At 37.3% G+C, this 27,992-nt stretch overlaps 1 protein-coding gene across 1 annotated transcript; it reads left to right on the forward strand.

The window, feature by feature from the left end:
• The first annotated feature begins 50 nt into the window (after window positions 1–50).
• On the forward strand, window positions 51–27,979 carry nfkbie (nuclear factor of kappa light polypeptide gene enhancer in B-cells inhibitor, epsilon). The gene is made up of 6 exons (XM_079830847.1): window positions 51–743; window positions 8,900–9,002; window positions 15,885–16,092; window positions 22,086–22,174; window positions 22,267–22,506; window positions 27,550–27,979. Exons 1-6 carry the CDS (start codon window positions 442–444, stop codon window positions 27,610–27,612), a joined length of 1,005 nt encoding a protein of 334 aa, XP_079686973.1. The 5' UTR covers window positions 51–441; the 3' UTR covers window positions 27,613–27,979.
• The last annotated feature ends 13 nt before the right edge of the window (window positions 27,980–27,992 follow it).

Below are 27,992 nucleotides of genomic sequence, written 5' to 3' on the forward strand. Positions count from 1 at the left end.
TTAATAAAGCCTGTCAGGTCAAGTCACAGGTTGTTCAAGGAAGTTGTTGGGAGTCCAAAATAGAGAACAGGTTCGAGGTTGAGGTCTTTCAGGAGATTCCGCGTGTGTTTGGATTGGATCGGTAATGATATGGGCTTTTGCCACTCCCTGTGGGGAATTCCCACTGTTGACTCCGCCCACAAAACACGCTGCTTCACATTTACTGCCAGCATTCTCACAGCACTTTCATTAACTTACCGAGTTTGGCTGGTTTATACGCTAAAGCTCCACCTGAAACTTTACAAAACACGCTTCACGTTAAAGAGCCATTGGGAAGTATCTTAGTCACCGGTGGTGGGATGAGAAACAAAAGCGAATGTCTCTGGTGTCATAATGTCACGGTGATTTTACTTTGTTTCATCGTTACATTGCTACATTGACCATACGCGTCGAAGCTTCGAAATGGCGCGAAGCGGCGGAGAGAAAGAACGCAAATTCGATGAAGAGTATCGGATTGACTCCGGCATCGATTCGATATCCATGTCCTCCAGAGAATACGGGAGATCGGACAGCTCCGAGGAGAAGGATAAACTCGGTACAGAAGAGCGATTGGACTCTGCGTATGTCTCCTCCTCGTTAACAGTGGACAGTTTGGGGGATTTAATCGAAAAATGCAGCATTTCTGAATGTGAACGCGCGGTGGACTGTGAATACACCGAGGAGGAAGTGAATTTCCTAACCACTGTTACAGAAGATGGAGACACGTACGTTTACATTTCATTGATATGTTTCTGAACGTTCAAATGAGTGTTTTAAATGATGTCTAAATATGGGGTGTTTGTGAGTTTAATTAGGTTTAGACAACACCGATTCAAAGGTGTTGTTGAGAGGAAGGCGCACCGCGGAGTAATATTAATCGAAATATAACGCGTCCTATATGCCTTATTGTTTTTACAAAACGGATTCTACATAATACAAATTTTACGGAACATTTTCTTTTAATCAACTTAAATGTGCAGTTTTTTTAGGCGTTATCCTTTCCTTGTCATATAATACGGCGAATATGTGGTTCGAATAACTATTTCTGATCCGGTTCCAGCCTTGTTAAACATCTAAAATATAGTGACAGCTATAACTGTTCACCATTTCAATACGGACCCATTGGTTTAATATATATTATTTATATTATTTTTATTTATTTTTTAATTGCGTTGCATTCTATTGTTCTCTAATGGCAGTGACTATATTATCTCGCGGAAGGATTGTGCTTAATGAATGGACTTTTAACGGAAAAATTGTGTACTTCGCTTTTTTTTTTTAAGATGCATTCATTTTATAAAAGCCTCTTTAGGCTGTGTTGTGAATATAATTAAACTCAAATTGTTTACATTTGCACCATATTGCGTAATTTAAATCCTGCACCAATATTGAACAATCAGTATCAAACACTGGAACTAATTTATAATGTGTTTATATTCATAACAAAATGCTCTCTCTCTTTGTCGCTTAAAGTGCAAGGCTGGTGTATGGATAGATAGCTAGATAGATATGGCATGGAGGTAAACTGAGTTCAGAAAGTGTGCAGGATGTTTCTTCAACCCTTCATTTAATGGCCTGGATTTAATTTTTAAGGTGTTTACTGTTCATTTACCAAATGTTATGATCATAAAGAGAGAATATGAATCTTTATTAATCTGGATGAAAATGTGTTTTCATGGTGAGCTCTCATAAATAAGGCCCATATAACGGTAAATTAAGATTATGTTTGAATAACATTGCCCTTTAATTCCTTTTGCAGTACAACGGCAAACAAATTCATTTAAATAATACAAAAAAATAGCTTATTTTTGTTTTTCTACAGTCTTAAAATGTTGTTGGACATGAATCTAACACAAACATTTTTTTAAGTTGATTCATTTTCCAGCCGGTTTTAGTTTGCTGAGTGACACATCCTCATGTGACAGATGAAGTTTTGATTACAGTAGCAGGCTTTTCTGTTTTAACACTACGGTCAGTTAACAGACGTCTAGAAACTGGATCTGCCGTTTATGGCGCATGAGAAGAAGAAAGCAGAAGTATGCAGTGGAATTCCCCTCGTCGGGCCAGAAAACACACGCTCTGATGGCAGCGCTTTGGAAAGTGCAAAGCGTTTGTTTTAAACACACATTCGTGTGCCTTTTAATGCATATTTACCCCAAAAGAGCACGTCACGTAAACATGTTTATGCAAGCAAGCAGTGACCTTTACACCAGATCGTGGTTCAACCCGTAACGTATATGTGCAAAAACATACGCAAACGTTCACCGCACAAGTGGGCACGTACACACAACCTGGTTAATGTCAGCCTGCTTTCATTTCTTCATTGGTTTTGACAGTGACAAACCAGGATGTCAATAAGATCATCTAGCATTTTGCATGGTTTACCTTTGGCCTTTGTTGCTCTTGCAAGAAAAAAAAACTTTCCCTGAGTGTCATCAGAGCGAAGAACATGCTTATAAATACCTAAAAGTTATATCAATGGCCATATGAAATCCCTATGCATTCCGGATCAGCAATGCCCCACCGATAATCCTTTGTATTTGAAAGCCGATATATTGGCTGATAAATCAAAATCCAAATTTTATATCATTTGAGAGCCTGATTACAAAAACAAAAGCCATGACCTAAGCACACAATTATAAAGTTCTCATTATAATTGTATGTAGTCTATATGACAGACTTGTGCTGCACATGTTGCACTCCTTATTGAAGTGATTTTCAATCATATTTCGAGCAATTCAAAACCATCATTGCAAACAGTGCGCATCTGAAGTGTCTCAGCTGAAGGAAAAAATCCATTATTTATCACTTTAACCCTCATCCTTCCCTCGGGTCATTTTGACCCGAATCTAATTGTTTTAAAAATTGACTGTTCAAGAGCCTAACTGTGCGTTCACGCCAGACGTGACTTGCGCGAAAAATATCGCACTTTGCGCGTATTTGGACGCTTGAACACTTTGAGTTTACTCGCTTCATTCGCGTGGACATTCACTTCACAACAGACGCGAATTCGCCTCATGGGAGGGGCTTCTGCCAGCCGGCTTGTCTCGTTGCGAAATGGCTGACATGGATTGTTTTAAAATACGGCGAATAAGCTCAATTTACAGACTTTAGCTAGCTTGTAGTCTCAATAAATATATATATATATAATTGAGTAAAGAACGCTTTTTACAACTTACCAGACTGTCCGACCTCCTCACTCACTTTCTTCCAAGCAAGATCCTTTTTATTCCTGTTTCTATAAAGTACGTACAGCTCCGGGTATCCGCATATGATTTTTTCCTCATTGTTGTCACTACTAGAGCAAGCTCCTGATTGGTTAACACGGCGCGAATATCCGCCAAAGTTCAAATGTTTCAACTCGATCGCGAAACGCTCAATCTGCGGCGTGTCATTTGCGCGAATCGCACCACAGAATGTCTATGCGCATCTTTGCATTGACTTAACATGTAAATCACTGGCGCTTAACGCTTCATGTGCGTCTGGTGTAAGGGTACCATAAGACTTTTGTCGCACTTGGACCACGAATACACAAAAAATGTACTGGATTCGAGGAGTTTATGTGGTTGAAATCTAAAAAAGTATCAAATCCTTCCCTCACAGGTCAATTTGACCCCCTTAGGAATGAATGGGATGGGAATGCTTTAGTACACATAGCAAACAAATGCTTAAAATCCAACTATAAATTCTAAAACTTGATTTTATAACGTCTACATGTCTCTGAATGCATTCTGAAGAACTGACTTTAGGACCCAGCAGAACAGCTCATCCGCTCCATATAGAGCTATAAGGCCATCTAGTGGTAAGAGTCATGGAATATCATGTTATAATATTATTTTTCCACAAGAGGTCGGCAAAGACACCCCAATGTAAGATATTTTGAGCTGAATTTAAAGGGTTATGCATGAAATTGTGAGTTAATTTGAATTTAAGTTGAACGAATGTGCTTAAATTATTATTCATTCTAGTAATCTAGAAATTTAACGGTAAATTAAATATAAAAAATAGAGAAAATATTATTGAAATGAAATGAAATAAGCTTTCTGGACAAAAAAAAAAGTAGTATAATTTAAGAGCTTCAGGTCATTTTGACCCGTGAGGGAAGGATGAACAAATTTTCTTACCGGGCCGATAACAATACCATTAAAAATGAACATGTATCGGCCGATATATCATGCAACGCTCGCTGTTCACCCAAAAAATCTTTTACAGTAAGTTTCAAGTGTTTTATACCTTACAATACACTCTCAGAAAAATGTGTGACCTATAAAGGCTCACTTTTATACCCCTAAAAGTTGTATATTAGGATCTTAGAACCTTTTAGGGGTAAAAAAAAGGTACAAATACGTCCTTTTAAGAGCACTGCCCCAGTGATAAGCAATTATTGCACATATTTTAACTTTCTAAATAATTATTCACTAAAATTCACTGATTACACTTTGGTCAGCCATCAGAAGACTTGTAAAACAGACTCTTTATAAAACTTTATAGTGCTTTTTTGGAGCACTATTCCCATTACATAGGTTTAAAAAAAGCAGTGTAATCACTTCAAAATCTCTCCCTAGGTGGAACAAACATTTGTAGGTGAACGAAAACGCAGCGAAACAATATGAATCATGATCGTTTTACCACAATCATATTGATGTTCTCACATTATTTACATGCCGAAACCTCTTGCTTCTACCCGTTTCCTTCTGGCTTACTGTAAAAGTAAAAGCTCGGTTATCGCATGTGTGGAAAGTATCTGAGAAATCACACACCTGCGAGGAAATCTACCGGCTGGAGGATGGGGAAAAAGACAATGAGTGTGCATTAAATCACGCTTCTGCATACATCATTTACTGGCTGCTTGTGACTCAGACGCATGTGCATTAAGTGGAAACGTTTCATGCAACCAGTCAAAAAATGCTCAGGTCATATTTCACCCCAAAATCAAAGTCAAAAGAAAAAGTATTTTGCATTAATGGAGAAATGTCATAATTTTCTGTACGCAAAATGTAATTTAATGTGACCTGAATGTGTTTTTACTCGTTTTACTCAAAAATAATTTTATGATGCTGTTCACTTTATTTAAGCAATTGACCGTTTGCAAAGACCCGCCCCCTTTAGTTACTGTTGCTATGTCCGACAAGCCATGGCGCTCTCACACCACACACACATTCTCACGTAGAGAAAATACATCGCGGAGCAAAGAGGACACTGACAACACGCCGACAGACAGGACAGAGCAAGTTACTTTTGATATGAAACAAAGTCTCAACTTTAAAATTGTAATTTTTTAAAAGAAATTTCAACAATAAATAGCGTTTTGTGGCTCTTTAATGTGTGGTGATCGCTGTAGCGCCTCAGTTAAAGCTGCTCGTGAACTAATCATCCCTTCTAGTTCATTGATAAGCACGAAATAAACATGAATGAACACTAGAAGAAATGTCGTTTCAACTGTGGAAAGACGTCAGTACACACCGTTTTTCCAAGTTCAATTCCACCGACGTTAGTCTATTAACTCTCCTGACTGCTTTGTCGGACAAAAGACAGATCGCCTGTCAATCAAACTTGCGGCGAAGGGTGAATTCATCTTGATTTAACAAAATTATATCAGGTTTCTGGTTCAAATGTAATTGATTCATGAGAAACTGACTTAAAACCGTTACTCTTTGACATAAGACCTTTTATAAAAGGTTTTGTAAAAATAGTGTTTCACTAAATAAAAATTACTTGTTTTGGTTTGTTTTTTATATTCATTTAATGCTGCGTTCACACCAAACGCGAATAGAGCGTCAGGAGCGAGTGATGTCAATGGAAAGGCGTGTTGACCCGTTTCTGGAGGTCCTGTGGCGCGATTCCGCTCATCCGCGGGTCCAGTTCGCGCAAATTTGACGCGAATTAAGCGCCTTGCACGATACACGCGAGTGGTGTTTTTTGTGCATTCGCACGTTTGAAGCGAATTCGTGCCCGATGCACGATTCGAAATTTTTTAACTTTGCCGTCAATTCGTGCCGTGTTAACCAATCAGGAGCCTGCTCGCTGCTTCACGTGGTAAAGTGACGTGATGAGAAACCCGCATAATTTCAAAATACTACTATTGTGTCACAAAATGTAGTTTTAAGACTTTTTCAGGTGAGAATGTAGTTGTTTAAAGCTCAAATCAGTGGTTTATTTATAAAGAGAGCGCCTTTTTAAAAAAAATTGTGAGATCCAGGTGATCAGCAGCGCTCATTAACCCCGGCGAGAGCAGCCTTTCCTCGGCCAGACCTTCTGCCGTCTGCCGCTGCTCTGATGTCCTGTAGTGGTCAAAATAGACACGCGTTCAAGGTGCTCCAGGAGAAATATGTCATAAAACACCACTAGCCACGCAAATGTGGTCCAGGCAAATCCTACACTCGTCCAATTCAAAACGCGAATAAAGCGTCAAATCGCGTCTACCGCGTCTAGTTGGACGCTTGAACATTTTGAATCCATTTGCGCAATTTTGACGCTTTATTCGCGTTTGGTGTGAACGCAGCATTACACAGGACATCAGTTCTGACTGGATCTCTTCCCTAATCGTCCCTTCCTAACATTTTCATCTAGTTTTTATTTGTTGACGAAAATGACGGTTGATTTTCGTCATAGTTTTTGTCATCCAACACTAGTTTTTTTTTTAGTTATCGTCCTGTTTTCGTCAGTGAAAAAAGGTTGTTGATGAAAATTATGACACATTATTCGTCAACGAAATTAACACTGAATAAAGTGCTATTTGATGCATTTTTAACAAGATGACAAATTATAGAGACTTTTTAATGCTTAATGTTTTATGTTGACACCTTCACTCAAAGTGCCCACGCCCTTAATTATGCAGAACTTTAAGGCTTTATATAATGATATATAACGAATGAGATATAAAAAAGTTCAGCCCCTCACAGTCGTCATGAAGGGCAAAATTAGCCGTATAGACCAAAAGCACAATAAAAGTAAACATGTGTTCTTCTGCTGTAAAGTTGGGCATTTTAACATGAGCTCAATGAGATTCTGCTCCTTCTGGAGTCTGTCTCTAGTGGCCAGTCCATGAACTGCAGTTTAAGTCACTTCCGTATTGGCTTCAAGAGAAACTGCGAAACGTTGCCGCTTGTTTTTTTTACCATTGTGGTGAAGTGTAGAGCAGTGTGCTAATAACAATTAAAGTTGTTTTAATAATAAAAATGGATGCAACAAAACCATCGTCTGGCTAGCTAATAAGACCTTGTAAAAGTTTTTGTAAATGTTGTAAAAATAGTGTTTCACTAAATAAAAATAATCAATTAAACTGAATTACTTGTTTTTATATTAATTTTAGAATATTTAAATTGAATTGTTTTGGACAAAATTAAGAATGTTAACCTGATTTAACTAAATGGCATTGAATTAACCTTACGTAAAAAAAAAAACGTAAGTTTACTGAAATAAACAATGTTAATTAAATTCAACATAACCAATTACGTGGAAAATTAAGTAAATCCAACGTATCATTTTTTTTTGAGTGTGTCTTCTTCATCTTTGTTTTAAGTCTTTCTTGTAAATGCAAGATCTGAAAGCTTTTATCATTCGATTGTGCAGTGTTAATTAATAATTTTCATCAACTACCTTTTTTCACTGACGAAAACGAGACGATAACTAAATAAAAACTAGTGTTGGATGACAAAAACTATGACGAAAATCAACCGTCATTTTCGTCAACAAATAAAAACGAGACGAAAATGTTAGTGAGGGACGATTAGAGAAGAGATCCAGTCAGAACTGATGTCCTGTGTCATAGATGCGCACATTTGAGTTGACCTGATCTAACCACATTTATGTCAGGCAATTGTTTATGAACTAATGCTGATGAATATTGACAATGTTTACTTTACGATGTTTATATAGTAATGTGTTTTAGACGGTTGTAACAATGCATATTTAATCTCCTGAACTTGAATGAGCTCCTGCAACTGCAAGGCTCATACCTTTCAAAATAAGAGTCAGCTGGTTTATAATTAAAAGTCACGCATTATATATTAGTTTTTGGTATATAGTTTTTGTTTGGTATATAGTTTTTGGTATATATTAGTTTTTTAGTTTTTGGTAACACAATAAACTGTATTTAATTTAATTCCCATTTAATTCATAGTCAGGGGGAAAGACCAGGATTTGACACATATTCAATAAAGCACCAGGGTTATAATAGTTCACTAAAACCATTACAAAAAATCTTCGTTACTTGAAATTAAATAAATGTTAACTGAAATTAAAAAAAATATATATATATATATATTTGAAGCTTTAGCTTAACCTGATATGGCCTACTAACTAAAACAGAAATACAAAGTTATAAAAAACTATATAGATGTTTTTAAAAAACAAACAAAAAAGTGAATTCATGTATTTTTAATGTCAAAAACAAAATGTCATTTCAACTGACAGTCGGTTATGTATTGCTTAATGTATTACAATTTAACTAAACTCATTAGATTTAAGAAGACTAAATCTACTGTAGATTAGACTAAAATCTTATGATATTTAGTCGACTAAAATATGACTAAAACTAAATGGCATTTTAGTCAAAAGACTATGACTAAAACTAATTCAAAATTTGCCGTCAAAATTAGCACTGCGATAGCGAGGCGATCTCTGAGATGAATGCTCAAATAATGCACAAAACTTCCAGTGTTGCTCAATTGCTGAGTGCCTCTGCGAACACACTTTTGTGACATATTTCTCAGTATCTTCCGACCTATTTTTTCTTCTTTCCATCACACGTTGTGAAATGTGCTGCTTTTAGACTCTGCGGTTTGCTCGATAGTTCCTTCCCTTTACCGTTGGATCTGCTTCATCTTTCGCCGAGCGCTTTAACTGGCATTAACTTCTGCCTGTCTGCTTGTTTTCCCAGGATTCTCCACTTGGCCATAATCCACGAGGAGAAATGCTTTGCACACCAGCTGATAGATCTGTTTTCTGCGGAGCTGATGGATATTCAGAACAACTTGTATCAGGTATCAGATTCTCCACACAGTTGCATAACACGTTTCTCATTGCATTCGAAGGATTTATGAGCAATTTCCACAGAAATCCGTTCTGCTTGTGTTTCATGAATTGCCCTGAAGGAACAGAAAAACTCTATGAATGTTGTAATGAGTTTGCTTATGTCTTGTTTCCCCTTAGAGGGGAAACTCCCAGAGCGCGTATCAAAGAATGATGGGGTTTATTACACTCGTTTGACTGCCTCAGTTTCAATTGTTATTTTGAAATTTGGGGCTTATCCTGTGACAACAGACGAGGGGCTTTCTGGAGAAACCCCCTGTTTATGAGTTCAAAATCAAGTGTTTATTGACTTTTTGTTGGCATTTAGGAAGCGATAACGTGTGGCCAAGTCAAAAAAATTATTAATATTCTCAGTCATGGAAATTGGAAATATCAATGAATTACCCTTAAGTTGTTTTAACCATTCAGGGTGTGATGTTACACCTAAAATAACCACAGGTGATTACCCACAAACTCAACATGGAAATCTGTGGACAGATGCATAACATTCATTTTGGGGAAAGAACATGATTATATTCTTGCTTTTGAAGTAAATAGAAACATTAAGGGGTTTTTCTTTGCTAAGAATTCCTCGATTGGCGTAAAATTGTGATTTCCAGGCCTGAAAATACCATGGAAATTATTAAAATCCCACTGGGATAAACAATGATTATAGTTTTGCCATGCTTATCAGAAAGGCAGTGGTTATTTACACTCGGTGAAGATTCTATTTACACTCAGTGGAGATTCTATTTGCACTCGGTGGAGATTCTATTTACACTCGGTGGAGATTCTATTTACACTCGGTGGAGATTCTATTTACACTCGGTGGAGATTCTATTTACACTCGGTGGAGATTCTATTTACACTCAGTGAAGATTCTATTTACACTCGGTGAAGATTCTATTTACACTTGGTGAAGATTCTATTTGCACTCGGTGAAGATTCTATTTACACTCGGTGAAGATTCTATTTACACTCGGTGAAGATTCTATTTGCACTCGGTGAAGATTCTATTTACACTCGGTGAAGATTCTATTTACACTCGGTGAAGATTCTATTTACACTCAGTGGAGATTTGCACTCGGTGAAGATTCTATTTACACTCAGTGGAGATTTGCACTCGGTGGAGATTCTATTTACACTCAGTGGAGATTCTATTTACACTCGGTGAAGATTCTATTTACACTCGGTGGAGATTCTATTTACACTCGGTGAAGATTCTATTTACACTCAGTGGAGATTTGCACTCGGTGAAGATTCTATTTACACTCAGTGGAGATTTGCACTCGGTGGAGATTCTATTTACACTCAGTGGAGATTCTATTTACACTCGGTGAAGATTCTATTTACACTCGGTGGAGATTCTATTTACACTCGGTGAAGATTCTATTTACACTCAGTGGAGATTCTATTTACACTCAGTGGAGATTTGCACTCGGTGGAGATTCTATTTACACTCGGTGGAGATTCTATTTACACTCAGTGGAGATTCTATTTACACTCGGTGGAGATTCTATTTACACTCGGTGGAGATTCTATTTACACTCAGTGGAGATTCTATTTACACTCAGTGGAGATTCTATTTACACTCAGTGGAGATTCTATTTACACTCAGTGGAGATTCTATTTGCACTCGGTGAAGATTCTATAGATTCTATTTGCACTCAGTGAAAATTGCCATAGATTATATTTGCACTCAGTGAAAATTGCCATAGATTCTATTTGCACTCAGTGAAAATTGCCATAGATTATATTTGCACTCAGTGAAAATTGCTATAGATTCTATTTACACTCAGTGGAGATTCTATTTACACTCAGTGGAGATTCTATTTGCACTCGGTGGAGATTCTATTTACACTCGGTGGAGATTCTATTTACACTCAGTGGAGATTCTATTTACACTCGGTGGAGATTCTATAGATTCTATTTGCACTCAGTGAAAATTGCCATAGATTCTATTTGCACTCAGTGAAAATTGCCATAGATTATATTTGCACTCAGTGAAAATTGCTATAGATTCTATTTGCACTCGGTGGAGATTCTATTTGCACTCGGTGAAGATTCTATAGATTCTATTTGCACTCAGTGAAAATTGCCATAGATTATATTTGCACTCAGTGAAAATTGCTATAGATTCTATTTGCACTCAGTGTAGATTCTATTTGCACTCAGTGAAAATTGCCATAGATTCTATTTGCTCCTCAATGCTGTTGTACATTAAACGGTATGCAATAATAACAGTGTAAATTATCATATTTATTAAAATTATTAAATGGATGCCGCCTTGTCGGGACAATAAAGCCCTTCCTACATGATAAACACTTTATTATTAAACACACGTTATTTCTGCTTTTTGGATATTTTCTCAATTCGAAATTCGGGTGGATTTGCGCCAACTCTCTCCCCCGCGCCGTGCCTTATCCCTACACTATTGCCACTATTGACAAACCAGCATCTTCCCTAGTCATGTCTGGCCCAATCAGAGACGCCAGTGGGCGGAGTTAGTGTACATAGCCTCGTCAACAAGGCGGGCTCTTCACATTTAGTGTAAATAGACACTGTATTAGAAACAATGAGTGTCACCTTTAGGGCTGCAACAACGAATCGATAAAAATCGTTTATTAAAAGAGTTGGCAACGAATTTCATTATCGATTCGTTGTGTCGCGCGACTATTAAGGCCCGGGTATACTTCGGCCGTCCGCGTTCGTGCACCGCCCGCATGACGTAATTTTAGTCATTCGGAGGGCTCGCGGCCGGCCGCACACCCCGTCCGCGCACGGCCCAAATTTTGAGACCGCGCGGACGGTCCGCGTGCAACAGCGCATGCGCCAGCAGTACAGAAGAGTCCACTAGGTGGCAATACACACAGTATTGAGCACAGTGTTCAGCCATTGAAGAAGAGTGTGCAAAGACCGGTTTAAAAACAACACGCTTGAAAAAAAAGAGAGAATTTTTGATTCTTCAGTGTTTCTTCCAAACTATGTTGCAATGGTGGATCCACTACAGTTCTTCTCCGATCATGCCCAGCAAATGTCCCTTTGATGACAGGACTCAGTGCTGCCCTCCGATGTCTGGTAGAGCATAGACACTTTTTTACTGCGCATGTGTCGAACGCGATCCTCCGCGCGCATCCGTTGTGTAGTATACTTTAAAAGACGCGCGGACAGGGCTGCGCGCGTGACGCGTCCGGGCGCGGTAAGTGAAGTATATCCGGGCCTTTATGCCCGTCAATAAGACCCGGAGATGTTTGAGTATAAAAAAAGCACAGTTGAGCGCAAAGCAGAGTGGAAGCAGGCGTTAGTGCCATTAATAAATCAAAAAAGTGTGTTAATTGCAGCAAAAGCGATGCGGCATGACATTGGAGCTCCACGGTGGTGATTCAGCACCTAAAACCAAAACATCTCTGAGTCCTGGATGAGGAGGAAGGGAGTTCAACAGCAGGGGAACGTTAAGTCACTACAAAATCCCACTTTTGTTCCGTTTGGAAGTGAGGACGTCCCTCCAGTAGCTCTTCTGGTGCTTGTTTACTCGTTATCCAAGTTAGCGTTAGCTTGTTAATAACAGCAGTAAAGCAGGGGTTGTACAGTTTGCAAGACTAAAGACACGTTTTTATTCACTTGCCTTTTTTGGTTATCGCTATGTTAATTTCGTTGACAAATAATTTGTCAGTATTTTAATCAACAACATTTTTCACAGACGAAAATCAAAACAAGCTTTGAATGACAAAAACTATGACTAATATCTATAGTCATTTTCGGTCAGCATTCGGTCTTAAAGTGACAGCAGTCCATTAACCTGCTTCCATTTGTGCTCTTAATATTAATCAAACAACAAAAGACAGAGAAAATCACCTCTTTAGTTTGAATAAGGATTCATTATATTTATTATACATTAATTATTTAATCCATATTTAATCTATAAGGAATGTTGTATGCAAGTTGTTATAAAGAATGCATATCATTCATTAAAATAAGACATTGTGTTCTTCTTTAGCAGGAGTAGTTTTATTTAATTGTTACATAATATTTTTTAATATGTCACAGCAGTTAAATCTGTGTCTGGATTTAATATCATTCATATTAATAGGTTAATACAGTAGATGTTTTCTCCAGGAGTATATAATGGGTTTGGACATTTTAGAGAAATTCTTAATGCATTACAATTTAACTAAACCCATTAATTTTGTTTGTGAGTGTGTGCAACTGAGTGTAGTGTAGAGAACAAGTTCTAACATCCTGTTAAGTTTTCTGATTAGTATTGTTCTTAATAAAAAACAAACAAAAGATTTATAGATTTATTGTAGCAACCTGTGCACTTTCTGAAGATTTTTTGCTCTGTGAATTTGCACAGTTTTTGAATAAAGGATTGGAAATTAATATTTTTTAAAATCCGATTCATCGATTAATCGAAGAAATAATCGACAGATTAATCGATTATTAAAACAATCGTTAGTTGCAGCCCTAGTCACCTTTGGTCAAAAGGTGGACACGTGGATCTTGCTCAAAAATACAGTCAAAATAGTCTAGTTGTTATTATTAACATTGACTCATTTGGCTAGTTTGACATTACAGTATGAGAAGAAAAATCTGCTAATCATCAATGATTCACCAGCACATGTTATTATTCAGAAAGAGAAAGGTTGTGTAAACATTCACCGAGTGTAATAACTAAAAGGAAAAGCGGAAAAACCCTTCATCCATTCGATTCCTGACGGATAAAAATCATGTTGACTTCGATGCTGGTTGGGTTTATAAAATGCAAGGGATGTCAGATTTGGGTCAGCCGGTCTTTAGGGTGTGAAGTCTGAAGGAAACTGCTCAAATCTGACAGTCAGCACATAAAGCTGTGAGTAATACTGGTGTACGCTTTACCAAAAGCCACGCAATCAGCTAACACAAGGCCATTGGACACATTACTCACATGTTTCCTTTTGACACAGTCAGTGTGTAACTCCCAGATTGAGTAAACCTTTGCATGGCCCCTCTTCTTTGGAATAAATTAACCTTATTGTCATTCAATCAAAAGGGCTGATGCCATTCTGCGACGCTAGTGAGATGGTCTGAAGCACATAACCCCAACAATGAAACCATATTTAACCACCAATTATTGGATGAACTAACCCTTTACGGACTTATTGCATTACTAAAATGCTATCCAGGGCTCGACATTAACGCTTGTCCGGGAGAAAAGTGGATTTTTTGAAGGGGCAAGTGAAAGAGAATTTTACTTGCCCGACCGGACAAGTATCCTGATAAAACATCATTAAAAAAAATAACTAGGGAATCAACAAAATGCAAAAATGATTCTGCGTTCATTAGTGTAAGTGGCGATCGATAGTAGATAGTAATATATAATGTATAATGACGTATACATACTGAATAACATCACGACAGAAAATGACACTGATTTCATACGCCAGTTCCATAAACAATTATTAACATTAAGTCTAGGGCTGTCAAAAGATTAATCACGATTAATCGCATCCAAAATAAAAGTTTGTGTTTACATAATATATGTGTGTGTACTCTGTTAATTATTATTTATATATAAATACACACACATTCATGTAAATATTTAAGAAATATTTGCATGTATATACTGTATATACATTTATATAATCTATAATATATATAAATATAAATGTTTTATATATAAAAATAATATTATTTTCTTAAATATATACATGCTTGTGTGTGTATTTATATATAAATAATAATTAACAGAGTACACACACATATATTATGTAAACACTAACTTTTATTTTGGATGCGATTAATCTTTTTACAGCCCTGATTAAGTCACTTACATTTTAGATGCAATATTGAGTGTTTTTGTTCTATTTCAGCAGCAAAAATAGTTCCAAAAGATCACAGCAGAACGCGTGTCACGTGTTAGTGAATGATTCAGTGATTGAATGAATCGGTTGAATCAAAGATTCAATTGCCTGTTCATAAACGACTGCCTCATTCTTGAATGAATCATCCGTTTGAATGAATCGACTCAATGACTCACTCATTCAGACTGCCGCCACCTACTGGTCATATTTAAACATTCTTTCCAACTTTTCTTATTTGTATATTCAAAAAAAAATTTAAACAATCTCATAACATTATTTAATACAGTTGTAATTTTTCAGTGTAAATTATTTAATTTGATTGGTAACAGCCAGTGTCGTCTTCTAATTTAATTTATTGATCAAATTTAAGAATATAAAAGGAAAGCTGAAGCACAGCCTATATTTAATAAGGGGGAAAATGCCCTTTATAAAAGGTAAAAATATCACAAATATGCAGATTTAAATATGTCAAAGCTGCTTCAGAATAAATTTTATTGGTAACACTTTACAATAAGGTTTCATTAGTTAACATTAGTTAATGTATTAACTAACATGAACTAACCATGAGCAATAAATTTGTTACTGTATTTGTTCATCTTTGTTAACGTTAGTTAATACAAATCCAGCTGTTCATGGTTTGTTCATGTTAGTTCACAGTGTATAACTAATGTTAGCAAGATTTTAATAATATATTAGTAAATGTTCAAATTAACATTAACAAAGATCAATAAATGCTTTGTAAGTGCAGTTCATTATTAGTTCATGTTAACTCGTATAGTTAACTAATGTTAACTAATGAAACCTTATTGTTACCATTTTATTTACAACACACACATTTCTTTTCCGGACAAGCAAATTTTTTACTTGGACAAGTGAATGACAGATTTACTTGTCTGAAGGACAAGCTTAATGTCGAGCCAATCAATGTCTTTGTTGTTAAAAGTAGAATTAGCAGTGATAATTCTACATAACACCCCATTTTGTCAGATGCTGACTTTCTCCTGCCGTCCATAGACGCCGTTACACCTGGCCACCTACCTGAACCTGCCCACTGTAGTGAAGGGCCTGGTAGAGAAGACGGTCTCACTGGAACTCCAGGACCAGGAAGGAAACACCCCTCTCCATGTGGCGTGTGAGCACGGATTCTGGGATTGTGCCAATGAGATGGTGCTCAACACCTCAGCCAAACTCACCAACGTGCTGGAAACACAGAACTGGAGAGGTAAGAGACTCACGATCTGATCCGATTCCGGGAGTCACAATCCGATACCAAAACGATTCTTGACAGGGGCGCCGCTAGCAATTTTGGGCCTTATGAAAGAATATGAAGTTGGGCCCCTACCGCACCATAGCTATCCAAAATTTTTGTTTGCAATTTAATAATACTGACCAATTAAGCTCTGCTCGCTCAACCCAGAATGCCCCAATTGGCTGGTGAAACATTGATTAAAATTAAGATACAATTTATTCAAAACAAAACTTAATGAAGTTGTCACAATCATGTCTGACCCACTCCATGTCTCCTGGCATTGCACATCTTATGATGTGTCCTTTTCATAATTAAAGCTACACTATGTAACTTTTCCGTCCACTAGAGGTCGCCTGTTCAAAACAAAGGCGTAGTTTGATGACGGCACGTTTGAGCGCAGAATCTTGGGAAATGTGGTCTTCACCTCACAGCCGGTGGGAAACAGTCAGGATAGGACTCGGGCAGAAATCATGTTCATGGATGCGATTATTAACATTACTGTAGTCTGAAGCAGAGCAGGACCGAGTGTTGTGGAGCTGAGCAAGGCCGCAGGAGCGATTGAAGAGCGGGACTGTTATTATGGCATAGTCGCTGGCGGGACTTTTATTATGACACGGTTGCCGGCGCCACTTCCTCTTTTCCAGTCATGAGTATGAGGTAACGCAACTCTGTTTATCGTATTAGATATATCTGAGTGTGTTGAAAAGGAAGTTATGACGTTCGCTCAGCGGCTGCTATAACACTTGTTCACACTGCAGTGAGAGTAAAGTGTTTCACTGAATAAAACCGGAGACCGAGGGTGACGCAGATATGACGCAATCGACAGGCGTCTCCCTCACACGCATAGCTCACACGTCCCGGTTCCTCGGTTAAAATAGCAATTTCTCACGATTTACAAATAGGTGGAAACATTTGGGATATTCTAAGTACTCAACTGAACAAAATATATAACACTGGCCTAGTGGTTTCTGGATATTTTACAGCAAAAATCCTACATAGTTCACCTTTAACATTCAATTGACAACATAGATTGACAACATAGACATACTAAATAACATTATAATATGTAAACATAAATATAAAACTAAATACTTTTTCTTAATGGCTACAACAATTATAGTAGCCTACAGTACAGAGAAATGTCATGTCGGAGTGGGCTTTGAGCAAATGTCGTTTTACCCGTGAGTGGTTCATGAGTGGAGTGTTTTGCTTGATTTTGCCGGAAAATCAGAAATAAGACATAATTTTTTTATATTTGTAACTCTTTGGTAGATTATACATTTATAATTTCTATTACATTACTACTAGTACTGTTACTACTAATAAAACCAATCTCTGGGGGCCTCAAAAGTGTGTGGGCCCTTAGAATTGTCCTAACTTTCCCCCCCTTAGCGGCGCCCCTGATTCTTGATCTACTTTTTTTCTTGCAGTTCACACTGCAAGCCTTAAAGGTTCATAACACACACAGTTTCTGCCAGGCTCATGTTAATCTTGAGTATCTATAGAGTAGTGTTGCATCCTTTATATAGTCTTTAGTTTGATCATATTTATAAAAGACAGATGCGTTGTACTGATTCTTTCCAAAAACAGGCGCGCAATGGGCGGAGCTACACGCACACACACACACTACATCATAGCATTATCCCTGGATAACTTTCGATTCACTATACCTTTGTGTTGTTCACATTAGATGCACTTACGCCCATGATAGTGTTGTCAAAAGTACCGACCGCGATACCAAGCCGGTACTAAAATAAAAAAAAGTGACGCTTTGAGCGGGAATCGTAAACACCTCTGACTGGCCATTGTGCTCACAAGCTCATCAAATATGTCTGTGATTGGCTACAACGATCAGCGCTTCACAAACATGTTGTAAATATACATCAATAGCCCCGTTTCCACCAAAATTACCCGGAACAATTTGTACCAGGAACTTTTTTACAGGAACTTCTATTTGGCACTGAAATACTCGTTTTGTCCATGTTTATCACGAGAATCAACTCTTTAACAGTGTAAATAAGTCACAATGCATGACATAGCGTTAGACCCGCCTTTAATGCTCAAATTTGATTTATTGCTCAGATCCGATTTTTTGTTTGTTTGTTTGTTTGTTTTTTGGGAAGCTGAATACCATGAACAAAAATCAACAGGCTAGGAACTTTTGCATATGGTTAAAACATACCATAAAAACATCTAGCCTAAGCATCATTAAAGACAAGTAAACACTTAGTAATTAAAAAGAACAAATTTAGACAAAAGATACGATTGAAATAAACATTCTCAGGGATTCAAGAGCAGAAACTGTAATCAAATGTAAAATAACACTGCACTTTATTAATAAGTATAGGCTATACATTACTATATCCTATATTTTATTAATATAGTATTAATTAATTGTATTAATATAGTTAAGTTATTCTGTATAGACTTTTGTTTGATTAACGTTAGGAAAATCTGCCGTCACTTTAAGAGCTGCACGGATCCAATATACGGTTACACATACATTTATATCTTTTCTTCTCAATCGTCTTAAGACATAAACGACTGTGTTTACCAGAATATTTTGACATATTTGTGTGTATGTGTCTGTTCGTGTGCTGTGACGAGGAAGAGAGCTCATTATCGTGCATTATTCACTATGAGACGCCTTTCTGTGTGTGTGAGTCTTTGAGTCTTTTGACGTCTTTTGAGCTTTAATGCTTTAAAACCACATTAAAATACGCACACAGGAACAATTTGGAACCGGTTCTAAACTGGAACCGGTTCTCGATACCCATCCCTAATTGCGATGCATTGCTTTTTTTCCCCACCCTAATTGGTAGTCATAATACTTTTATTGTTTTTATGTGATTTTTAACAAACCTATGCCACTAAGTATTAAATCCTGCCACGTTTGTGCTCCAGTCATGAATGATTCCTCAGATCATGTGTCTTGTTGAGGAGAGGTGTGGATATACTGCATAGCAACCTGCAACTACAAAAAAACAACATGCTCAAAACAGCCCAGCATCGAAGCAGGATGCTTTTGTATGGTCACTCATATGAACTCAGAAAGTACAGAAATCTATTTTACTGTTGCCTGTGTTATACTTCCTATGTTTGTTTCCAAGAGTAATATTGAGAAACGCAGTCAGGCTGCTGATGTCGGTTGGTTCTGAGGGTTTTTAGTGAACAGAAACAGTCATGTCAGAACAAGGAAGTTGGCAGCAAAAAATGCCTTGGAGTTTTTCCATGTTTTCATGGCCTTCCAGTATCAGTGTTTCATAATGTCATCATCATTCAATTTTCTCTTTATGTCAGCTACTGTTGGCAGAGAAGCAGTTTGGTGTTTCTACATTAGTTCCCTGAATGATTGCGTACAGCCCGGATGCTTGCATGAAGTGTTTTCTGAGTATAGAGGAGTTTCTGGCATCAGAGTTGATACTATATGTGAGGAATAATTGATGACGGGCTGCTGAATCACTAGAAAAATAATGCACACCCAGCCATTACTTTACAATAATTCAATGACCTGGAGTCAATTATTCTGCTTATACTATGGTTTCCACACCTCAAGACATTGTTTAGATGTATTTCAAGACATTTGTCAGGTTTTTGTCCTTAAAACGCTCTTGTGTGAGGGACAACTTTCTTACGCATATCACCCCAAACCTCCGTTGCTAATTCCAAAACGTCCTTTTCGAGCTAGTAACGGAGGATTGAGCCACTGATAGCAGACTAATATAGTTATTAATGCAGTTATTAGAGAGAGAGATGTAGTGTGTGTGAATTACCTGAGTCTGTGTGTCTCTGTGTTTGGCAGTGTCTCGAATGTAAGTTTATCTGCTTCAAGAACAGCGCCGTTATTTCCTCGCTAGTGAGAAATGTCATGTTGCTTTTAAGTTGCTAAACTATTTTACGGATAAAATCATCAGAGCAGCGCGCACGTGTGTGTGTGTGTGTGTGTGTGTGTGTGTGTGTGTGTGTGTGTGTGTGTGTGTGTGTGTGTGTGTGTGTGTGTGTGTGTGTGTGTGTGTGTGTGTGTGTGTGTGTGTGTGTGTGTGTGTGTGTGTGTGTGTGTGTGTGTGTGTGTGTGTGTGTGTGTGTGTGTGTGTGTGTGTGTGTGTGTGTGTGTGTGTGTGTGTGTGTGTGTGTGTGTGTGTGTGTGTGTGTGTGTGTGTGTGTGTGTGTGTGAGCAGGAGATTGTGCTTCTGTACTTAATAAAACAATTTTGCCGCAAAAACATGGAAAAAATTGTTGTTTTTATTAGGGCTGTGCAATATATCGAAATTAAAGAAATATCGCAAATGTTCATATCGCGATATGCATATCGCAACGGCGCGCAATATCTGAATGATTTTAATAGGCTACTTCAACATTGTGAAAAGTGTACGTTTTAGGTTGACGCATATAGCAGAGAATAGACTGTCACTGAGCACACGACTGTTACTTATGTGTACTTGCTTGACGTTAAAAAGAGTTATTAAATGCAATAACTTGCGAAAAACAACTCCTTGCCGTCTCGCGCTGTCTGACACACACCCCGAAACGAGCGTGCAAGCCGCCTCTCTGAGAGCGTGTGATCCCTTCAGTTCTGTTATTAAGCATTAGGTCTTAAAGTGACAGCCTGCTAATACTATAAACCTGCGGCTGTCTGTCAAACAATGACTGCTGTTTTTAGTTCTTATTTTTAATAACAAAGATAAATTAAAATAACTAAAAATAATCGTCCACCCCTTGTTCAGGTGTATTTGTGTACCTGGATGTTCTTGATGTTTAAGTTTTAGGTTGATGTAACTATATATTAGCAAGTCAAGCAAAGAGTTTTTGGTATTTAAATATTGGCATTACATTTTTTGTTTGTTTACGTTGATGCTAAAATTATATTGTCAGATTTGTGACATTCATTTTTGCTAAAACACTGCTGGTCACTTTCAGAAGTTGTAGCGATGCTTTCTTTTCCCAGAAAGAATGTGAAACACATAAATGGTATCGTTCTCAGTTTTTAAATAATTTTTTTAATAGATTTTACACCCTTGAAGCAATATCGTATAGAATATTGCATTATTGAACAAGGATATCGCATTTTTCTTCAATATCGCACAGCCCTAGTTTTTATAATATTGTTTACTATATGTATTTGTTTGGTCAGTGTCGTTGTGTGTTTTGGTTCTTTTGCTGCTGTCGGCTGTAAGGACCTTTTGAAATAATCATTTGGCGGAGTGATATGGAACTGTAATGCGGTCAAAACCTGCTGGAACTACTTTAGCCGTGTGTTTCACTGAAAATAACTGCACATCTTAGAACATTCATCAACCAATAAGATTCAAGCATTCAACAGTCAACATTCAATATATATATATATATATTAGGGCTGTCAAAAGATTAATCGCATCCAAAATAAAAGTTTGTGTTTACATAATATATGTGTGTGTACTGTTAATTATTATTTATATATAAATACACACACAAGCATGTATGTATTTAAGGAAAAAAATATAATTTTTATATATAAAACATTTATATTTATATATATTATAGATTATATAAATGTATATACATGCAAATATTTCTTAAATATATACATGAATGTGTGTGTATTCATATATAAATAATAATTAACAGAGTACACACACATATATTATGTAAACACAAACTATTATTTTGGATGCGATTAATCGCGACAAATCTTTTGACAGCCCTTATATATATATATATATATATATATATATATATATATATATATATATATATATATATATATATATATATATATATATACACACACACACACACATATGTACATACTAAATTATATATGCATTCCTGTAGCTCAAACAGTACAAAAAGGCGCCAAGGTAAAGGGTTCGATTCCCAGAAAATGCATGAACTGATAAAATGTACATCGAATGCAGTGTAAGTCGCTTTGGATAAAAGCATGAATGTAAATGTGTGTACTATATTAATCAAGGCATGGTTTATTGCAGGTCTTACATGTCTCCATGTGGCCACCCTGCACAAGCATCATCGTCTCATGCGGCTGTTGATGAAGAACGGTGTGGATCTGAACATACAGGTGAGCTGCTCGAGGCTGATCTGTTGTGTTTGCTCTAAACCTTCAGTCTCATGACCAAACGTCCCCTGTTTCCTCTCTCTGGTGTTGTTCAGGAGGGAACGAGCGCGTTACATATGGCGGTCGAGCTCCACGATGTCCCGTCAGTGACCCTGCTGCTGAACAAAGGGGCGAATGTCGATGCCGCCATGTTCAACGGCTGCACCGCCCTGCATTTGGCCGTGGGTCGACAGGACGCCCCCATCGCCAACATTCTGTGCCAGGCCGGAGCCGACAAGATGATTAAAAACATGGAGGATGAAACGGCCCTGGATCTAGCAGACGGCAACGATGATGTAAGGACATCCACATTCCCTCTACATCAGTGGTGTCTAATCCTGCTCCTGGAGGGCCACTGTCCTGCAGAGTTTAGCTCCAACCCCAATTAAACACACCTGTACCAGCTAATAAGTGTCTTATTAGGCATACTAGAAACTTCCAGAGAGGTGTGTTGAGGCAAGTTGGAGCTAAACTCTGCAGGACAGTGGCCCACCAGGACCGACTTTGGACACCAAACAAAACATCAAACAAAACATTGTTAAAGTTGAACAAGATCTTCAGTCAGACCAGAAATGGTGCCTAACTAAAAATATTAATAATCATTTATGTTCGCTGAGATATTAGATTAAACACTGTTTTTTTACTTAAAAATGAAGTGGAAATAAATTAAAGCTAAATACAAATATTAAAGAATTAAAATGGCTAAACTAATTAGTAAATTAAAATGAAAACTGACATGTTAGCATGCTCACAGCAACTCGTTTAAATAAAATAAGTACTAAAACCACTCAAACTGAAATAAAAATTAAAATTAGGCTGCTCTAGTTCGGTTCATTTGGTCCGAACCAAGGGCAAACAATTATACATTATGGCATTTTTCAGCTTTTTTGGTTCCTTTCACACCACACTGATTGCTTTGGTCCGAACCAGTTGAAACGAACCAAAATGTAGTCACATGACAACATCCACATCACTCATTGGCCATGGCGTATTTCCTAAACTGCTGGTTTTGTCCCTGGCCATAATCTATTACATTGTTTGTGTACACCACAATATGCAAACAATACATTTCTATAATGAAGCGCGGATGTAGCTTGAAAACATCGCTCTAATGCACTGCAAATGAGATCGCGCATCGCTCATCACTTCAAGCGGAGATCGCGCAGTTCTTGTGAGTTTTCGAAAGTTGGGACCTATGGTCATCAGACCAAATTTCTATGAGGCTCCGCCCCTCCTTACTACTCCAAGTTTGTCCGCGAGCTGCCCTGCTAAAGTGCAAACTGTCAACAAACACTTCCTCATCCCATAATGCACAGCGCAGCTGACTACGGCGGCTGGTTTAGTCCAAAAATGATCAGTACTTTTTGCAGTTGGGTCTGTTCGAGGTCGGATCATGTTCTCTCCACAAACGAGCCGCTCCAGAGTTCGTCTGAAAGCGTAGCAAAATCACCTCTTCAAGGACTCGGTACGCTTTTGGTGCGCACCCGAGTGCGATTGCTGCTTTCACACCTGACCAAACGAACCACACCAAAGGGGAAAACCAACTCTAGTACGATTCAACCGAACTAAATGAGGCAGGTGTGAAAGCTCCCTTAGAAATATTAAAAAAACGGACCAATTAAAATGACACAGCACACAACAAAATTCCTCAAATTTAAACAAAAATTATAACAGAAAATACTGCATAGCAACTCAGAAGATCCTTGACAACTAGCTAAAAGGAGTTAAGTACTAAAATTACTAAAACTGAAGTAAAATAAAGCTAAAATAAATGAATTAAAATGACAAAAGCACATCAAATTACAATTTAAAAGATTTAAACTAAACTGAATATTTACTCAAAATAATCATTGTGCGTCGGCCATTGCAATGAAACATTTGCACTACATGATGCTGGTATTATTGTAAATTATTGTTATTTCATTAATTGCAATGGCAAAAGTTTGTTGAACAAAGCGCCAATGAAGTCATACTCCGTTTTGGGAGTAACGCACTACAAAGTAACTCCTCTACTTTTAACGGTAACGCAGAAGTAACTAAATATTTTTTTTAAATCAAGTAAAGCAATTACTGAAATTAAATGAGTTTGTTACTCTCTTTTGTGAAAAATGAACGCTTGCAGACAAGAAGCTCAGATCTAGGCCCGAGCCTGGCCCATGTTTTTATTTTTTTTATCCTCCCTATTTACACATTGTTGCCGCCATAAAATAGTTCAGTTTTGTTTTTAATGTCAAAGTAGTTATATTTTGTTTCGTTACTTTATTAAGTTAGTTTAGAAAAATGTTTGGAGCATTTTTTGTTTGTTAAATTAAAGTATTTGTTTTTTAAAGTGACGACCAAGCGGCCGGCGGCTGACAGTGAGTTAACCCAACCCTTTAGCCTCTCAAATCAACACTGGACTTGTCTTGCCTATAATAAAATCCATAGATATCAAACACTTCAAGCATCACAATGTTAGTTTAAACTACTATCACCACCACCACAGTAAAAAGGCGTTTTTTATAAGTTGAGGTTAGGCGTAGGCGCTCGCAAACGAAACGGGCTAAACAATCTAAAAAAATACAAATAAAAACATGCATATTGTCTTACCATACACCTCTCCACAAAACGAATATAATCCGATCTTCAATTCTCGTGCTATATGCACATTTAACGGAGTTCACGTCAACGAAAGCAAAAGATACGAGCTTTTTATGTATCAGTTAAAAAGTCAAAGACTGCAATATGAGAGAGAGCGAACTAAGCACTGCTAAGATCATTTAGTCTCATTAGTTTTAATGAAGTTGATTGTGTTTTTGAGCATATAAGACTTACTTACTTACTTACCCTCTGAATTGATTTGTTTAAATGATCGGATTTAAATCCGTCTCGAAAAAATCTCAGAAGGCATTTACTTCTGGTCTTTTCACAATTGGATAGAAATCTGGTCAGAGAAAACGAATGAAGTGAGGAGGTGTAAAAAGGCCATAACTCTCCCAGCTGCACTGAGGGAACGCTGGACACTAAACACTGCACGACTGCTTGATTTGAAGGCCTTTTGCCCTGTTGATTACAATAAATAGGTCTAAAAATGATGTTTATTATGTTTGACTGGTCAGTAGCTACTGTTCATATTTACATTGAAAAAGCAGACATAAAAGTAACTTTAAAGTTATTTTCCCTAGTATCTAATTACTTTTGATATTCAGTAATGGGTAAAGTAATTCAATTACTTTTAAAAGAAGGAACTAGTAACTGTAACTAATTACTAATTTAACCCAACACTGGTCATACTTGTCACGGGACTCAGTTTATCGTTAAAGCAGTTTTTCACAATGAGCAATCACAGCCACATAATGCGTGAGGTTATTAATGTACAACATATTATTTCATGATGGGAAGGGCTGGGCTCATGCTTGTGCTTCAAGCTGATAGTCATATGTACGTCAAAATGCTGCCCCCACAATTATTACACAACATAATAGCTGCTACTTCATAAATCACACAGTCTTTTGATGAAGACGGTTGCTATAAAAAAGTCAATAAAAAACTTCGCTATTGTCGTAATTCTAATAATATTGTGACACTGACATGTCAATTTCATAGCACAAGACACGTTTTATGATCATTTTAAAACATGAAATGTATGCAATACATACTTTTAATTCATTAAATTGAGGAACACTGAATTAACGTCTTCATGGAAAGGTGATTTATGAAGTTGGCATGTCATACCTATATGGGGGTCGGCGGAGCTGCATGTGTTTAGATGAGAAAATGACACCTGGCCATTGATTTGTAATAGTGATACTGATACTGTACGGACAATCTGACCCAATATGGCTCAGGTTTTCTATATATCGTGCTCTGTCGAGCGGCAAAAGTGATTCTACACCGGCTAAACTGCGTTAACCCCATGCATTTCCATTGTGGGGGAATGGTCTGTTTTCCCAATGCACGAGTTTATCACATTTATTTTTACGGACGTCCACATGAGATACAACTACCGTCAGAATAGGGCTTTTGAAATAAATGTATAATTATAATAAAAAAATGATTGACGTCTTGCTATAGTTTAGGACAGGGGTCTTCAACTAAAATTGCTTGAGGTCCAGTAAATGAACCCTCCTCCTCACCAGCCGAGGTCCGGACAATTATATACCTAAAAACAATCATTTATGTTTATTGCCAGACTAAAGACATTAATGTAGACCACATTTGAAGAGTTCAGATGCAAAAGCCTCTAAAAGCCACTTTAGTCAAAAATGAGATAACGGTACTGAGTGAATGCTCTCCGCATATAGTATACATTCATAAAAGTTCAAACCCACTAAATCCCAGCCTCAGCCCATTCAGAAGTACCAGTAATTAGGTAGAAACCTATACATAAAAGTCTGACAAAAATGCTTATTTTAAAGAAAAACATCAGAGGGACTTAGAGGCTTTTGCATCTGAAGTCTTCATTTGTTCTTTATTGAACAAAATATAATATGTTCTCATATGGACAAAACATGTCTGTTCATATTGTTAAAGCAAACATAGGTAATCCTTCTCAAAATTGATCTCATTTTGTTGTTGTTCAGTTATGTCCTTTAAGTTGCTTTGGTACAAAATATCTAAATTCAACCAGTAACCACGTCTGACAAAAATATGATGAACTAAAAATGCCTTCATCTCTAAATCTGCACTGAAAATACATTCATTTTGACATTACTAGCAACTAAAGTGCTTTTTCTCCCCCTGCTGAACGGAGATAAATAATAACAATCAATGAACGAAAAAAAAAATCAGAAATCTCATAACACATTTTATGTTCATTCACATGTATAGTCTTGACTAAATGTATCTTAGATTGAACACTGCTCTCTTCTGTGCTTCAAATTGCACTGGTAAAATATCATTCAGAAACACAAACAGGCAAAAATACAGTGTTGGAAAAATGAAAATTTTTTATTTAATGTTTCCACTTTTGACAACCGCAACAGAATCAGAGCAAATGAGACACACGGGCCTAGTACAGGAGGCAGGAAGAATAAATGAAAAAAAATTCCTCACCCATTCATCTCGGAAAACTAATTTTTGAAAATGCCATTGTTTTTGCTTCGCGTTCGGGATGGACGCATCTCGCGGTCCGGATTCGGACCGGAGTCCGCTAGTTGGCGACCTAGGAGTTATGTAATGAGTCCTTACGTTTGTGTATGTCACTCAACTTTAACTTCATGGGTTAACACACATTCACTGTGTTATATGTGATTTGATGTGGACTGGTAAGCAGAAGCATACAGTAAATGCGTTTGCTCTGTAAGCTTTACGTGAGAAAGGGGATGATGTGGTAACCGTTTCTCCTTTTTGTCCTGCAGATATTGGCCTTGTTCCCCTTCGATGACATTCAGATCATGGGCAGGACTGTAACGCACTTCTGAACATGAGACGGCATGTTCGGCATCTAAACTCTGATCTGAACTTGCAGGACTTTTTGGGTTTTGTCTGCCTGTAACGCAACTATTTATGTCCAGAGGTGATTTATACGGCGGGAACCGCTCCAGCCCGTCGGCAGGAATTACGTGCTGCTGCTTCATCCCGCGGGATGACGTGCGGACACAACTCATGTTGTATGTAGTCTGTATGTTAAGCAACACAAATGCATTCCCATCTTTAATTAGCAATGTTGATGTTTTTGTAGCATGACTGTGCTGGTGTGAAACAGATGAGCGAATGAAACACTGCTTTGCAAACTTGTTTTCCACAAAATGTCATTGTTCAAATAAAAGTAGTTTTAATATTTATGTGCACCGTTTTCTTT

The sequence above is a fragment of the Gobio gobio genome, assembly GCF_949357685.1.
Source record: "Gobio gobio genome assembly, chromosome: 12".
Classification (NCBI taxonomy): Eukaryota; Metazoa; Chordata; class Actinopteri; order Cypriniformes; family Gobionidae; genus Gobio; species Gobio gobio.

Coding starts and splice junctions, on each gene's coding strand:
- nfkbie (XM_079830847.1), top strand. CDS start 442: ATGGCGCGAAGCGGCGGAGAGAAAGAACGCAAATTCGATGAAGAGTAT. Junction 22,175..22,266: donor GTGTGGATCTGAACATACAG/GTGAGCTGCTCG, acceptor GGTGTTGTTCAG/GAGGGAACGAGCGCGTTACA. Junction 22,507..27,549: donor TAGCAGACGGCAACGATGAT/GTAAGGACATCC, acceptor TTTGTCCTGCAG/ATATTGGCCTTGTTCCCCTT.